Source organism: Oryzias melastigma, linkage group LG11 (genome assembly GCF_002922805.2).
Source record: "Oryzias melastigma strain HK-1 linkage group LG11, ASM292280v2, whole genome shotgun sequence".
Taxonomy (NCBI): domain Eukaryota; kingdom Metazoa; phylum Chordata; class Actinopteri; order Beloniformes; family Adrianichthyidae; genus Oryzias; species Oryzias melastigma.
The window spans coordinates 13,489,900-13,506,170 of NC_050522.1; the positions used below are offsets into that span (position 1 = coordinate 13,489,900).

The 16,271-nt window shown below is 40.8% G+C and overlaps 2 protein-coding genes across 4 annotated transcripts; one reads left to right on the forward strand and one right to left on the reverse strand.

The window, feature by feature from the left end:
• The first annotated feature begins 3,310 nt into the window (after positions 1–3,310).
• zgc:91910 (uncharacterized protein LOC445276 homolog) lies at positions 3,311–15,949 on the forward strand. 3 transcript variants are annotated; one of them, XM_024294123.2, is made up of 4 exons: positions 3,311–3,462; positions 5,401–5,551; positions 6,026–6,147; positions 6,403–7,017. In XM_024294123.2, exons 2-3 carry the CDS (start codon positions 5,417–5,419, stop codon positions 6,119–6,121), a joined length of 231 nt encoding a protein of 76 aa, XP_024149891.1. In that variant the 5' UTR covers positions 3,311–3,462; positions 5,401–5,416; the 3' UTR covers positions 6,122–6,147; positions 6,403–7,017. The 3 variants fall into 3 exon arrangements, with proteins under 3 accessions (XP_024149891.1, XP_024149877.1, XP_024149871.1); XM_024294109.2 differs by lacking the exons at positions 3,311–3,462; positions 6,403–7,017 and adding exons at positions 3,610–3,757; positions 15,610–15,949; XM_024294103.2 differs by lacking the exon at positions 3,311–3,462 and adding an exon at positions 3,615–3,757.
• bmp8a (bone morphogenetic protein 8a) lies at positions 7,133–15,615 on the reverse strand. The gene is made up of 10 exons (XM_024294092.2): positions 15,378–15,615; positions 15,004–15,184; positions 14,695–14,766; positions 13,110–14,558; positions 10,149–10,341; positions 9,434–9,582; positions 9,181–9,360; positions 8,999–9,078; positions 7,892–8,002; positions 7,133–7,752 (listed from the first exon to the last, which is right to left on the reverse strand). Exons 4-10 carry the CDS (start codon positions 13,549–13,551, stop codon positions 7,603–7,605), a joined length of 1,305 nt encoding a protein of 434 aa, XP_024149860.1. The 5' UTR covers positions 13,552–14,558; positions 14,695–14,766; positions 15,004–15,184; positions 15,378–15,615; the 3' UTR covers positions 7,133–7,602.
• Positions 15,950–16,271: the final 322 nt, after the last annotated feature.

Here is a 16,271-nt window from a genome sequence, read left to right on the forward strand (position 1 = left end):
ATTTTTGAAAAAAAAAAACAACTGAAATAATTGTTTAGTCACGTGTTTTTGATTTCTGGTTCAGAGTGTTTTTCCCCTTTTTTATAGTCATTTTTTAAACGGAGAAAATGTTTTTAACCACAATCAGTGACTAATGTACAGCCTGTGGAAGCCTCCTTCAGAATAAAATACTTTCATTTAAAACACTTGAGAAAACACATGATTGTGAGGTTTATTAATCAGAACCAGGAAGAACTCGAAGCTTAATCCACCAGTTTACTGTTTCCTGTTGGATAGAAAAAATAAATATTTCATTTACTGAAACGTGTTTTCTTAAATTGAGGTTTTAATGTGGATTTTACTCCTTAGAATGAAAGTGTTGATTTATTTTTTTCGTAGTAGTTAATCACTCTTACCTCATAGCCAGAGGGCGCCGGTTTGAATCCAAGAAACCTTTCTGAGTGGAGTTTGCATGTTCTCCACCAATCATACCAGGTTTTTCTCCGGCTTCCTTAAGCAGTCCAAAAACATGCCTCATTGGTTCGTTGAGGACTACGTGAGAGTGTGTGGTTGTGGCCCTGCAGAGTCCCCTTCACCTGACCCAAAAAAGACACGTTCTCATGAAACTTTCAGAAGAACTCTGGTTGATTTTCACTTTTTTTTGGTCAAAAATGTAGAATTAAAAAGGTAAGAGTTTTTGTCATCAGTTTGAGTTTCTGTGTTGCTTGACTACAGTTCTGCCAAACCTTAAAAGCTGTAAAGTTTTCTTGTTTGCTTCAGAGATCAGCACAGCATCACAGCACAGGAGGCTGTCTGCTTTGCAGCAGAAATCTTCTATCGCTTGAGGAGCAGAAAGTTTTACAGAGCAGATTCTGATCTCTTGTTTCCACCACTCTGGACTCTGTGGGGATTGGTGTTCTCAGATGTTGCTAGTGGCTTTTAAAGGTCAGTCGGACTGATTTTTGTGGAACATTTTAATTAGACACTGTGGTTGGAAGTCCAAAATAGTTCATTTTAAGAGTTTAACTGTTTAGATTAAATCTAGCTCACCTGCAGATTTGAATCATTTTTTTAAACCCCGAACTATTTTTTTTTTTTGTTCTGATTACTTGGGAAAACAGAAACTGAACCCCAGATCATAAGTGCTTATGTACACTGAGGATGTGTTAGCTAAAAGAATGTAACTCGCTTTTTTGACCTGATGAGCTGTTTCGACGAGATTTTTCTGTCTGCACTTGATTAAAAAAAAAAAAAGAAGCAACCATCAGTTTAGAGGTAATCCAAGTTTGATGTGCAGAGAATGTATTCCTGTGTGTGTGAACAAACTCCAGCCTGCAGTCTGAACAGCCAGTGCTTTAGGATTAGAGCATCCAACAATACCGGCTTTAGTGCGCAGAAACATCCTCTTGAAAGTTTGTAGTTTAGAACATTTGATACTACGGTACAACGCCTCCACCTGCTGTCTTCTGTTCACCCACTTCAGAGCTTTTTCTTTAAGGATCCTCGACGCTGTTAACACACAGTAGACAATGAAAAGAGAGTGAAGAGCTTTTTTTTTTTTCTCCACTCTGTTTTTAATACGTTTTTCTCGCCAGCTGCCTCCGGATTTCCAACTTGTAACCTCCCGGAATGACGGGTCACTGTCGTCCGTCCTTTTTCCCCGTTAGGAGTCCAACCAGCCTGTTTTGATTCCCGTCCATCGGGCCGATGGCGATCGCACTCAGAGCTGCCAGTGTTTCTGTGGCAATGAAAAGGTGTGGAAAAGAATCAATCAAAGCTGATTTTTCTTCCAGTTTTAAAAGCCATTTCTTTCCCTGCTTTCTGTCTCTTTTCGCACATGTAAATATCACAGATTTTTTTTTTCTTGCTTCTTTTTACTTTTTATTACAGAGTTGTTTATATCTTACTACCCACATCCTGTTGATGAAGCAGTCTTAGTTTCTGCATTTTTGTAAATAAGCTTTTTTTTCACAATCAAAATGTAGATACTGACAGAAAAAGAAAAAAAAAACAGTCACTCCTCACGTTTGTTGATCTTTCTCTTTCTTTCTGTCCTGTGGTCTAGTGGAAACTGTGAAGTAGCTCAGTGTAACTCGGCTCTCCCCCTTTTGTTCCGTCCTCCGTGGGATGAGGAATTGTAAAAGTTCTGTTCTAGAATGTTGTCTTCCATTTATGGGCAAAAAACAGGAAAAAGGTGAATAAGTTAACGAGCTCTGTCCTTGTTTCTTCTGCAGTTGATGTTCCAGTTAATTGGCGATCTTTAAGTCTTCTACAACTTAAGTTGTGAGTTTAGTAATGAGGAAGTTTGAGAATATTTTTTATCCAATTCATTTTTTTATTCCTGACTTGCCAATTAAAATAAATATTGACAACCTAAAAGTGAAGCTTATTGTTTTTTTATTATTATTTTTACCCTGATGGCTTCCGGTTTTTCCCTTTTGCCTGTAGAGGGCGCTGTTCAGACTGGAAAAATAACTTCTCATTTTAGAACAGAACTTGTCATTCCAGCCAGCAATATTCGACTGATGTGCAGTATTCAGAAAATTGCCTTTACTTCAGGACACTGCCGTTTCCGAATGTGATGACTCAAACCGCCTTAGATGAGTCAGATGGAACACAAATAACGTTACGACGTCCAGCAGTTCTCAGATTCTCCGATTTGTGTATTATGTGCTGTGTGGATTTCAGAATTGCTGCTATTGATGAAAAAAAGACACTTTCTTGAGAGGTCAGCTGTGTGCATGTTTGTGTGTTTCTGAATTTCAACCTTTTATCATGTTTTGTTTGTACTTTTCTGTAGCTCATCCTGTCCTTACCGTCACAGTTTCTATTGTTTTCTTAAGATGTAAACTCTGGTGTCATTGCGGCCTGGAGGACTGGGGCTTCAGGGGATGGAGGGCTTGAGGAGCAAAGAAAGAGAAAGAAACACAAACCTGTCTGTCCCTGTTCTGTGTGTATAATATGGACTCATTTACTGTAATAAAGTGATGAAACTGTATGTAAAGATTGTCTCCTTTCTTTAATTCTCCTCCAGCTGTGAATTAGATTCAGTTTTCTTTTTACAATTTTAACTCAAACCCTTAACTTTGTGTAAAGAGAGCAACAAGTATGTAAGCTAGAAGAAATTCAGTTTCAGTGTTATAAATAAGTTCATTCATTTTTTTATTATAAACTCAAATTTAAGGGAACCAAAGTGAAAACAATATAATAGAAAGTTTATTTTTGTTTTTAAAAAAATCAATGAAATTACAAGTTTCTTTGTTAGCTGCAATAAACTGCGATTAAAAAAAAATGGTTGTTGAAATCAAATGCACTCAATGGTCTAACCACACACTTAATCATAGCAGACACCCTGTAACAGTTCCCCTCCAGTCCAGCAGAGGGCGCTGTTCTTTTGATAAGATTTTGTTTTACTGATTTGTTTCCCCAGCATTCAAAAAGAAGAAAACGACAAAAGGGCCAAGGCAGTGTTGAAAGTCGAAGGTAAGGTTTCTTTAAAATACTATTCTTGTTTCCTTCTTAATCACCGCAAGCTCATGTTGATGTTTTCGAAAACTGATGCAAACACATAAAGTTTGTATTTGCCTCATAAAGAGGCGCTGTTTTCTGTTTATAAAGCAGAAGTAGCGTCAGCTTGTTTTGCTAGCTTGGGTCGTTAGCATGGTGGCGCTGGGTGAAGAAAGGCCTTTTTATGGCGATTTTAGTTTTCAGTTAAACAAATGACTGCATGGAATTTTACAGATGAATGCTTACGCGTTTTGGAGTTTGAAGTAAGGAGGTAAATATCAGCCTTTTGTAAAACAAACGTTTGGGGAAACCGCCTAGTGGTACATATAGACTTCGCTTCCGTGTTAGCAAGTAAGGGTTTATCGTTTTAAATACGTCTTCTAGCTGTCGGTTTGTTTTTTATTTTTTCATATTTGTGGTGTTAATTAGTACAAATATATTTAATTGCGTTTATATCTTAATTTTCTTCAATTAACCTGGACCAAAACAAACCACTTTTGGCCTACAGAGATGGGTCATGGATTAGAATAAGTTGTACTCAATAAGTTTCAGTCTAAAACTATAGTTTGGTAGAAACTGTACCCCACCAAAGTTTCTCTTGGTTTTAGCATTGTGTGGATTTTGTTAAGTTTGATTTAGGAAGTCTGACATTGTTGTGAACTCTTTGCTGGAGTTCAGTTCATTGTTATTGTATTTTTTGAGAAAACATCTGGTGGCCTTTTAGGGATATTGCCATTTTCGTATTTGTGGTTTTGTTGACTCACATAGTACTAACACTAAGAAACTTTTTAAGCATTTAATCCAGAGTTTTTTGTGTTTAAGTTCTCCAAAAACTTCAATTTTAACTGTCATTTGGTTACATGTTGTGCTTTGCTTGTATTTGCATGTTTCTGCAGTATTAACTCTTAAGTTGCTTAGACCAGTTGTTGGCAGCTCAAACTACATTTAAATGTAAGTGTAATGTCATTCAAATGTAGTGCAGTCAAGGTCTTAAAGGCTATAAAGTCGTACCTTTTTCTCCAGATGGCCTTATATTGCTCCATTTGGTTACCTGTATCAGGTGTTTTCTCCCTACTCCAGTTTTCTTTTTCTGACCAGTTTTTCCGAGGTACAAAAAGAAGTTCACAAGTAAAAGTTTACTTCTTGCCTTCTTGATCCTCTGCTGCTGGGATTCATCTGCTTCATTGTTTGACAGACACACATTTAAATTGTTCATTTTCAATGCATCAAGGTGGATTTTTTTACTCTTGACATCAAAATGTACTTTGGGCAAAGTAACTGCTTCTTTGGTTGTTTTTAGCCCCTCCTGCATTATTCTCATAAAAAATCAAATATTGTTCTGTGTGGAGATGAATGTAGATCAAGTTTTATTGGTTCATGCAAAGTCAATTTACCTTTCTGGTTCCTTCTAATAATGCTGAAACACTGCTGCTCCCTTAGTATGAAATACGCTGATGACTTTCTGGAATAATTGATGTTTTGGCAAAAAATCTGTTTGTTTTTTTAGAAAACTCTATTTGTATAAAATTAACACTAATGGTTGATGTCAGCCCAATGCATCACAATGTTCAAAGTTCTAGTTTTAATACATGTTGAATCTTATTCTGTAAGTATAACTTTAGGTTCCATTATATCAAAATAAATAGTAGATATTGATGGTTTGTTCTCTTTCTTTTAAAGCTGTCCTGTCACTTCCCAAAAGTTCTCTTTGTATCTCTTTATACTAGTTTTCAGAAGCTATATTTTTGTCCTTCTCCAAAGTAGAGACATTCTCTGGGTTCTTACTGATGCTTTTAAATGAAACACAACCATCTCAGGCAGGAAAGTTTCTTCCTTGTGGTTCTGGCGGTTCCAGTTGAGTCTTTTCAGCAAAGTTTGTGCCCTGTAAATATCTTGTTTTGTTTTGTCTGGCAGGTCGAAGCTGAGGGCTATGGCTCGTGGGCAGCAGAAGATTCAGTCTCAGCAGAAGAACGCCAAAAAGGCGGCAGAGAAGAAGAAATCTCAGGGTGCCGACCAGAAGACTGCTGCCAAGGCTGCGCTTGTGCACACCTGCCCCGTGTGCCGGGTCAGTGCGAGACAAATAACTGATACATAAGCGTGCTCACTAACAGTAAATCTGAATTCATTCCTACCCTTAAACGTAGAAGAATATTGTCTTCAAATGTGGACGCGATGGCGCCATGTATAGTTGCCGGTCATCTACTTTAGCACATTTCTCCCAGCGCTTGGAAAATATATAACATTTAGTTTTATTTCTTACTTAGCACAAATGTGACGCTAGTGTCGCTCACTATGCTTCCCCCTTAAAAACCAAGTTTGAACACTCCCAAATGACTGGAGCAGTAGGGGGAGCCGTAGGGGTAGGGAATGAATTAGCATTTTGTCTAAATTAGCACTATATAGTTACTCCTTACAGTCATCAGTTTTTTCTGCTTCTTTTTCCTTTGTACTAAAAATAAAAATAAAACGGAAGCTGTGTGATTGGGATGGTGTTTAGCTTTTGGAAGGTAAACTTATTTAGTCCTTCTGATTCTTTCAGACACAAATGCCTGACCCAAAAACCTTCAAGCAGCACTTTGAAAGCAAGCACCCCAAGTCCCCCATGCCCCCTGAACTGGCAGACGTTCAAGCATAAGGATTGCTTATTGCACCTGAACCTGGGTGAGTTCAGTCAGATTTTATCCCGTATGTCAGTGCTGTGAAAAGTCCAGACTGCATCTCTGGAAAATTAAAAACAGAATTCAGCATCATATTTGCGCAGGAGCGTCTGTATCACAGCAAAAGTAACAGATCATGATTTTTATTTCAATTACTTAAAAAAATAAATGCTCTTTTACTGTACAGAACCCTGCAGTTAGATATCAAGCAAAGTAACTGACAGTATCAATAAACCAGGGGGTCTTTAAACGCTTTCAGATACACGACGACCACGGATCGAGCGCTGAGTCGCTGCACCTGAAGGATGACGATCGCTGGGTCCTGCCCGTGTTCGTGGACATTGGGAGGGGGTGGGTGTGTCTGTGCTTTGGCTGCTTGTGTGGGGAAACAATGAGGCATCCATAAACACACCAGCAGCCCGTTTTGTATTTATTGTTTAAAGCTCAAAGGGGTGAGGGAACGCGTTCCTCCTTCACCGACGCTGCAGCCGTCAGGACCCCCCCACAGCAGCAGTTTCACGGCTGTTGCTATCATGTTCATGTCAGTTTAACAGGACGTCGTCCGCTCCGCACTCTGGCTCCTCGGTGCTGCTGTGTTCAGCACAACTGTACCTCACACACAACTGCATTTCACTTTTCTGTTGTTCTCCCCCCACAGCCACATCGCCCACCTCCCACTTTGAACCAGAACCATTTGTTTTCTCATAATTTCCTTTGAAAATAAGACTGCTCATTGATGCGTTCCGTTGACTAAAAAGCCCAAAGGACTGAGTGAATTTTAGTGGTGAAAATGTTTCTTTACAAACTGTCAAAATAAAAGTTTAGTTTCATTGTATTGTTTTTTAATCTCTTTTGAATAAATGAAGTAATGTAACGTCTGGACTCATGTTTGATACTCAGAGGGTTAAACAATACGATCAAACTCTTCATTAGAAAATAGCTTGAAAAATGATTTGTTTCATGATGTGGAGTCTTCTTCACAGCAGGAGTGTTGTCAGGTAGTTTATTCTTTAGCTACTCATTTGCTTTTAATAAAACTGAACTGGAGCATGGTGAGACATATTCTGAAATTCTGGGATTTGGTGCAAAACAATAATCAGTAAAATAATCCAAAAATTAAAAATAAGTTGATTGAAAGCATCAGCTGTTTTCTTCGTCTGTGAAGGGAGTGGAGAGACAGTTGTGCAGCTTCTTAGAGTTTTTGAAGGCAAAGCAGGTTGAAAACTCAACTGGATCCAGAGCAGCCATGAAACAGAACGAAGGTGCCGTGGGTGGGATTATATCAAAGTTCAAAGTGATCTCCATCTGGATGCTCTAATAAAACCCCTTTAAAACAAAAGCAGCGCTATATCTTAGCCTGAATAGACAATTGAAGGACAAAGATCTGCTTCTGAAGTCAAACTTTCTCCAAAGGTGTCAGGAGTTGCAAAGCTCTGAACTCTAAACAGCAGATGCATCTTCACTGACAGCCGCAGGTCTTCACCACCATGTTGCGATGCTTTTTGAGGATGACATTGTTGCTGTCGTCATAAAACAAGACAGAAATGGGGCTGAGCTTCTTGGGGGCGCAGCAGGCTTTGGGAACCTCGTCTGGCTTTATTAAGTGGACCTGCAGAAACAGATTACTGAGATCTGACGGTCTACATCACAGGTAATACTACACTGCATGCATCATTTGATGATGAGCACCGGCTGGAGGTTAACTGCTTAAAGACGAGAATCAGCCGAGGTGACGGCGCTTCACTCACCACCTGCTGGATGAGGGCGTGGTTTGTGGCGTTCATGCAGGAACCCAGAGGATAGAAGCACTCCCCGTGACAGTAGTATGCAGAGTAGCCCGTGGGAGCCAAAACCCAGTCCTGAACAGCAGGAAAAAAAAACACTTTTGTCATCGACTATAATTTTCTATAGTAAAATTGTTCCCAGTGGTCTTTTAGTTATGATCAAAAAGCCTGTGTTGTTTTTACAGACATATTTTCTGCAGGAGCTTATTAGAAATTTGCCTCTGAATTGTTGGTGGAATCTTCGGTGTGGAAGTTAGCCTCCTCTAACTTCCCATCAACCCTTTGCTTACTCTCTCTCCTGTTAGCCCCTCATGTGCTCAAGCTAACATTGGCTTAGCAAAAGAAAAACTGATCACATGACAGCTCAGACGAGGAGAATTGTTGGACGTATTTGTCTGCAAGTGGTTGTGTCAGAATTGGACCAGAGAAAGGAGACTTTGGCAGATCTTAAATCAAAATTATTGTATGCCCTCCATCATGACAAAATGCTACAAGAACATGTTAAAAGCTTGATTTTCATTGGAGTGGGTCCTTAATCATCCGCCTGCTCTTAGATGATGTTATTCAGAGTTTGCAAACAACAAGAAAATCATAAACTCAAAAACAAAACAACATGTTTGAAGAGTTTGAAAAAGTGGTGATAAAATTACCATAAAGCTGAGAATCTTACATTCAGGAGTGGAAAACCCACAACTGGTTAAAAAAAAAAACCTTTCACAAACAAATGTGGATTTTCAGGTCATTTTCAACTTATTTGACCAAATGTTTCAGCTGTCAGCCTCCAGGAGGAGAACAAAAGAGAAAAAACATTATTTTAGTGTTTTCGAGTAAAGTAGTTTTTTTCATTAAAAATAACTAAAGTAATTTGGAAAATGAGCACAAATACAGACGCTGACTTTCATCTGCCTCTAGGGGGCGCTGAATGAAGCACTTTTAAAAACAAGCTCGGAGTCAGAAATGACAAGAAACAGACTTTTGCTTCACTTCTTTGACCCAAACAGTTTGGAAACGTCTGCTTTGGAGAATGCAGACAGGAGTTATATAAGTACATAACCACAGTTTGTTACTTGCCTTCCATCCCAGGTCACTGAAGCTGACGTAGAGCTCATGTTTCCTGCAAGGCTGACCCACTTTGTTTACAGAAATTTTATCTGAACAAACAAGAAACAAAGATTTATTCAGAAAGAAATGCAACACTACATAACAGCATCGAGAAAAGCTTTCAAAAACTCAGCTTTCCGTGTGAAACTCACTGTGGATGGCCGGCAGCGGGAGGTCGTACTTGATCTTCTTTTTCCTGGGCGGAGGCTTGACAGCTCGAGGCGGCCGACACGGGACCTGGCTCTCCCTGAAGAAGGTCACCATGAAGGGCTGTTTGGAGCGAGGCCCCTTACGGCCGACCAACCCGATCCACCCTGCAGACATGGAGCGGTCTGGAGGACGACACGCTGACTTTTATACAGCTTCAATGGCAATTGTGTGGTGATCTGCCAGCTCAAGACTCACCTTCTTCAGTCTCCACGTACAGGCGTATGCCCAGGTTGCTGCGAGGGTGGAGCAGCCAGTGGTTGGAGGCTGAGGTGACGTCAAAGGCCAGCCAACCCTCCTGTCCTGCTGGTACAGACTGCATGTCCAGCAGCACCAGCTCCGGCTCTCTGAGGGAAAACACGAGTGGAAAGTTCAAATGTTGGTCAGGCCTTCTCCTCTATGAATCAGAGTTTCCTCATAAACTCAAATAATCCAAAACATTTCCAAAAAACCATAAAGATTTCACAGACAGACCCATGAGTAACTCTGTTGGAGGCATTCATTCTTCCCTTTCAGAGGTAAAGTTCTGCACCAGGGCAGATAAATGTAAGGTGCAGGGAGGAAACAGTTTTTTCAGGTTTATTTGTTTCTGCAAAGTAAACACAAACTGGAATTTCCCTCAATAAAGAAAAGAGCTCTGGATTTATGTCGGGAATGTGTCAAAAATCTAATCTATGGCAAGCTGTGAGGTCCAGAATACAACAGAAAATAGGTCAATTTTTTGGTCTCTATTGCTTGCCATACACTCAATGTAGTGACCTACTGAAATAGTCACTACAAATAATGTTTCTACTGATGTGCTCCATAATTAATGACATTTACACATCACTGAGTCGTCTCAGTGAACTTCTCTGTTCAGTTTAAATGGTGCTGAAACTGCAGAATCAAAGGCTGGAGGTGTGAGAGTGGAAACCTGTGCCGGCTCTCTCGCTGGATCTCGTAGACGGAGATGTGCAGGGTTCGGTTCGCTCTCTGGCCCACCGTCAGCGTCTTGTATATCCGAAACTCGGCCGCCGTCACCGTCTCGCCCTTAGGGAGGGGGGTCAGGTCAAAACGAAACTCCTTCCAGTAGGGACGAGGCTGCAGCAGGTCCCGCTCGTGCTCCACTGCACAGACAGAAGGATCTCAGCATGTTCAAGCAGCAGAGACTGGTTAAAAAAAATAACACTGTAACTGTAACTTTGTACTGTCACGATCTCACTTCTGAAGAAAAATAAAAACCCTCACTAAACATTAAAAAAGTATGTTCGTCATACAAGCTTTAGCAACAAATGTAATGCTTTGTTGGGAGATCCATGAAGAGCTTTGACATTCACTGAAATACTCTGAAAGACTTTGGAAAACTCTTGAAAAGGTCTGAAATACGTAATACTCAAAAACTCTTGATCTAAAATATTTTTGAAAAACTTAAAAAAAAAAATCTCAAATCCTCCAAAAGGCTCTGAAATATTCCAAAATACTCACAAATCCTTCAAAAGACTTTGAAATACTTCAAAAATGCTCTCAAATCCACTAAAAGGCTCTGAAATACTCACAAATCCTATTTTTTTAATACTTCAATAATGCTTATAAATCCTCCAAAAGGCTCAAATAATAATCACAAATCCCTGAAAAGGCTTTAAAATGCTTCAACAGTACTCACAAGTCCTCCAAAATGCTTTAAAATACTTCAGTAATGCTCATAAATTATCCAAAGGGCTTTAAAATGCTCAAAAAATACTCACAAATACTTGGAAATGTTTGAAAAGCTCCAAAATATTCCAAACTACTCTGAAATCCTCTAAATGCTTTGACATACTTGGAAATATGCAATATTTGCAAGTATTCCAAAATATGATCAGACTTTCCTTTATCTTTTCTTAAACAGTAAATCTCTGTCTTTTTCAAGGAGGCGGGTAGAGTATCTACGAAGAATATTCAAGTAAAATTGGTGTTATTTTCTAGTAGTCATTCAAATAATTACTTAGGTGAAGAAATAAAATCGCTTCAAAAGTTCTCAAGTACTGAGGGACAGTTCGAGCATGTATGATTTCAAGTCTTAAACTTATTTGGAAAAGCTTAAAAATATCAACTATACTGATAAAAACAAACCTTCTTTTGTTTATAGCCTTTTTGCCAATAATTGACGTGTTAAAACATGTGTTTGGCTTATAGCTAATATCCAATAATTAAGATTTTGTTCTTTCACAAAAAAAAAAAACAAAAAAAAACTTCAACTATACCAGTATTACCTAACCAATAGAATACATATTTAGTGTTAAAGTTTGGCTGGAAAAGGAGTGAATTTTTTACATTTCTTGATATCTGTGCACAATAATAGTGCTGGTCTGTGTGAGAAACTTCAGCAAAAAGTCCTCCAAGAAAAACTCAGGACGGATCAACAGTCAGAGCAAATGCTGACCCAAGTGTTTTAACTATTTGTTGCACAAGTTTCAGATTTGTAGAAAGAAAAGATTCTGCTGTTTGCAGAACAGCTGAGCGTTTCTGTTCCACCAGCTTCAAGGATCGCTCAAATGCTTCCAAAGAAAACACCTAGTTCACTAACTTTTCCTGCAAACACTCCAGATTCGTGTCCGTCAGACACTTTCAGGAGGAAACTGTGAAACACGTTCGATCCATCAACGTTTTTCCAGCTTGAGACGTTTAAAAAGCTCAGATTCTAGTATTTTTTTTCACCCAACTTTCCGTCACAATCAGGGGAAGCTGCATCCAAACCCCACAGAACATGTGAGTTTGTGCGTCTCTGTGAAACTCAAAAACATGACAAATGGCGAGCGGAGCAGCAGGTCAGCAGCCCCCGTCAGGCTGGGCGTCCTCACATCCACAAACACGCAGCGGTAATTAGAGACACTTGGCTCCCTGAACCGCAGAGGCTGCTCTGCACACACACCACTAATTACAGGCCTGCCTGGTATTTTTAGAGGAGCTCCTCCACAGCAGCCTTTGCATCTGACTTCAGACCCTTCGGGCCTTTAATTCCGTCCAGCTGGGTCATCTATTTACATTTTCAGGAGAATTATTCATCGCTTCCACTTCATTTCCCTCACATTTTATACAGATTTGATGACATTTTTTATCAATTTCAGCAAAAATGCATCAATTATTAAGTTGATGTGTCATCTTAGTTTGCAAAACCTCTGCAGATTAACAGAGAAGAACTTTAATATTTGAGTTTGAGATGATTCCCACGGTAAAACCGGAGCAGATTATCATCTAAAACCCTGAGGAGTTCAGGAAGGAAGCCGTCAAGAGGAGGATGTTTAATTTCCATGCTGTGATAGGCATCGGTCAGACTGATGGCAGCACTTATCTTCACTTGTCACACAGACTTCAAAATATCAGAAAAATGAAGTGAGTATAAAAAAAAGTTGCAAATCTGGATCTCAAAGCGGAAAAATTACTAAAAAATAGTGATGAATTCAGTCCTAAAATGAGTTTTAAGACATTTAAAACACAGAAAATGAGTTCAAATTAATGTTTTTTTAAATTAAATTTACTGGAGATTTTTCACTGATTCACTAATACAGAATTTATTTACAGGAATACATTAGTCACATGACCAGCTTTAATCCTTTAACACCATAGCTTTATTATTTATGTTCTTTAAATTAATGTAACTTTCTAATTGTTGACGTCATCAATGTAATTCCAGTAGATTTTGAAGGAGAAAAGCGGCATGAGCCGCTTTTCTCCTTCAAAATCTACTGGAATTACATTGATCACATTCACAACTGAAAACACAATTGCCTGCTCACTATTTCCATCCTTCTCTGACCACATGATGCTTTCATCTAAACTACTTTTCTTCCATTCAATCAGAAACTTGAGTCTGAGCTGCTAAAAATTAAAATATATAGTAATTAAAAACCCTCACCCAGGTTGACAAAGCTCATCACCGTGTCCGCCTCGCTCACCACCGTCCCCAGCGGCGGCGTGTGGGTGCTGAGGGTCGGCAGGGCCGCGTGGTGGACCTGCGCCCCCCCCCTGAGCGTGCCCACGGCGGGGCCACCCATGAGGATCTCGTTCCCCTCGTCCTCCCCGTCAGCAGACATGGCGTGGTAGAGGTCCAGCATGAAGAGCGGGGCGGAGGAGGGTGGGCGCAACGGCGGGTGGGGTCTGGGCCTCCCCGGGAGCCCCAGGATGCTCAGGATCTCCTTCTGCATCTCCTTCTTCTCGCGGCCGCTGAGCTGGCGGAAGCTGGAGTGCACGGCGGCCTCGGCCTGCTGGCTCCACAGGGAGAGGCAGAGCAGGAGCAGCAGGGCGGAGGTGGGCCGCTGCATCTTGCTGCAAAACCAGGAGAGGTTGCAGGAGGCCATGTGTCTTCAGCTGTCTTCTGCTCCTCACAAACAGCCCTGACCTCTCTTGGATGTGTTTAGAGGAGCGCTGCTGTGTTTACCGCCTCTGTTTACCTCTCCCTCCCTCCTGGACTGCTGTCGTCTTTCCTCCTTCCACCTTCTCTAATCTTGGAGAAAACCTCCTCTCCTCTGCTCACGCAGCAGCAGGAGCAGAGAGCTGCATAATTACAAGCTATCCGAGCCTTTTCAGCACAGACAATGGCCTCTTTGGAGGACTGCTGCTCACTTTGAAGTTGGAACCTCGGAGGATGGAAAGTAATCTCAGTGATGAGCAGGTGCTCCTGCTGGAGGAAGAAGAAGAAGAAGAAGAAAGAAGAAGAAGAAGTCCCCCTCTGCTGTGAGTCAGCTGCTCACCAGAACTCCCCTCCCACGCGCCTCGGGAGGTCCAGATGTCTCTATTAGTCCGGATAGTTTATAAAGACAGATGTTGTTTCCCGGCTGAAACCTTGAGAGCAAAGAGACGCTCCTTCCTCTGGAAACAGTTGTTCCTCCCCCTCTGGGTTCTCCTCATCATGTCCCCTCCCTGTGGTCGCTATGGGAGTCCTCCTCTCTCTTCAACTCCACCCATCTCTATCGTTTCATCTGGTCATGACTGCATCCTTTCATTGCTGGTCGACTGTCTGATGAGGCCGAATTTAAGGTGAAAACCTTTGGGCTCCAGCAGAAAGACGCTGAGCTGAAAGTTCATCTCCTGTTGCTGAAGCAAACACAGTCATGACTCCAGAAGAGGTTCAGGCCTGCTGGTGTGTGTGCTCTCCTCTCATCAAAGCAGCCTGGTTCTTGTGGTAACTTTGAAAGGCATGAATGACGCTGACCAAACCAAAGTGACAGCTGTGCATTTCATCCTGGCGAGGGCGAGTCTCCCAATGCCAGGAACCAAGGAATCCTTCTGGTTTTATTCCTCTGCAGTGAAACGAAGAGGCCGAGGAGGAAGAGGACAGGATGTGATGAGGGTCAAGGGAGGAGGACTGTAAAAACAGAAGGAAAACGCATATTCTTGAAACCAACAGATTAACCTTTTAGGAGGGAGACAGAAATGATTTATTAGACAAAAACCACAGAAAAACTCCTCACCCAAAACCCTCATTAACTTTCTCTACATACATGATGTGAAGATCCAGTCAAGTGTCTTTATCTCACGCAGGTCTGCGGTCCTTCCTTTGTTTTCCGTTGATTCTGAACGTTTGAAACAATAAAAAGAAAGTTGGAAGAAAGTCAAATTTCTTCCTGCACTAATTTACTGTCATTCTACCCAAACAAAAAAGATTCAGTTCTATTTTGTGTTTTTGCCTTTCAAACGAGATTCATTTAAAGGATAATTTAAGAGTTTCATGTCTACACCAACCAACCTGCCAAAAAATGGACCAGGAAGGAATAAAAAGAAAAAGTAAAAATTATGAACAAAAAACCTACTCAATTATGGTTTTCTGGAAAGATGTTAGTGAAAGGCACATGTCCTCCATCCAATAATCCTTTCCTGCTGATCAGAAGTCAGGTTGTGAGGACAACAGTCTAAGCAGAGACACAGACCGTCCTTTGGGATGGTCTCCTCTCACTGGGACATGCCTGCTGGTGTACCTCTCCAGAAAGGCATCTGCAAGTGATGCATGACATACACTCAGACCAAGCCAACGCGGGTTGGGGGGCACACACACACTCAACTACTAAAACAACCGAGCAAGTTCATCATAACACATGACACACACATACACACAGTGTCAACTCCTGTATTGTTGTGTGGTTTGTTTGGATGTATTGAGTTTAGTATGATACTTGTGTCTGCTTACCTTTTTCAGTTTGACTTCCTGGGTAAAAGGACCCGAGCTCTGGGTTTGGTAGTCTTTTGTAGTGCCTGACCAAAATTCCCCTATTAAGCCAAAGTGTCTCTATTGGTTACCTTTTGTAAAATAAAATCACAAGCTTCTTCATACAAGTAAAATGCTTTTTTTCTTTTTGTTTTTTGCCAGACTGGAGAGTGACACACCCTTTTCATCAAGGTTTTTTTGTTTTTTTTTAAAGTTTCTCAGCTTAGGTGATGGACTGGTCCACTCCTCGCTCCTTAGCCTCTGTGTCTTCAGCAGATGTGCCGACAGGAATCAGGTGATACCCAAAGTATTCCTACAACCACCTGGCAGTGTCCTCAGTTCACAACTGGCACTGAGGACCGTGAGGGCCGAGAACCGCTTCCCTTTACTGAGGGGTTTGAAAGTTTGCCAGGATTCCTGAGGCTGGCTGAAAGTGCTTCATAGCTTCCCACAAACTCCTCCCAGATCTAAGGAAAGCTGTGTGGGAGGAGCCTGAAGATACAGCGTGACAAAGCGATATATTAAAGTTAACCTTTCAGAGGGATAAAACATCACTTTGGATTCCATGATCTTTAGCATGAGGTTTCTATAAAGGTTTTTCTGTTTGCTGCCATGAAGAAACAACTCATTGATACTTTAGTCAACCCCCAAAACAAATGTATTTTAAAGACCCACTCAAATGAAAATTGAGTTTTCTGATGATTCTGAAAGATAATTAAGCTTAAAAAGGCATTTGAGTATTTTTTTTCCAATTTAAATTGTGAATTAGGAGCAGACGGGAACAAACATTTGAATAAAAGCTTTATCTTTTGACGTAAAAAATATGCTGGGCAGGCCAGAGGGGCGGGGTTGTTTCGCTTAAATGTCAAATGGTAC

Coding starts and splice junctions, on each gene's coding strand:
- bmp8a (XM_024294092.2), bottom strand. CDS start 13,551: ATGGCCTCCTGCAACCTCTCCTGGTTTTGCAGCAAGATGCAGCGGCCC. Junction 10,342..13,109: donor GATGAGCTTTGTCAACCTGG/GTGAGGGTTTTT, acceptor CTGTCTGTGCAG/TGGAGCACGAGCGGGACCTG. Junction 9,583..10,148: donor CAGCGAGAGAGCCGGCACAG/GTTTCCACTCTC, acceptor GTTTTCCCTCAG/AGAGCCGGAGCTGGTGCTGC.
- zgc:91910 (XM_024294109.2), top strand. CDS start 3,699: ATGACTGCATGGAATTTTACAGATGAATGCTTACGCGTTTTGGAGTTT. Junction 3,758..5,400: donor TTGGAGTTTGAAGTAAGGAG/GTAAATATCAGC, acceptor TTTGTCTGGCAG/GTCGAAGCTGAGGGCTATGG. Junction 5,552..6,025: donor ACACCTGCCCCGTGTGCCGG/GTCAGTGCGAGA, acceptor TGATTCTTTCAG/ACACAAATGCCTGACCCAAA.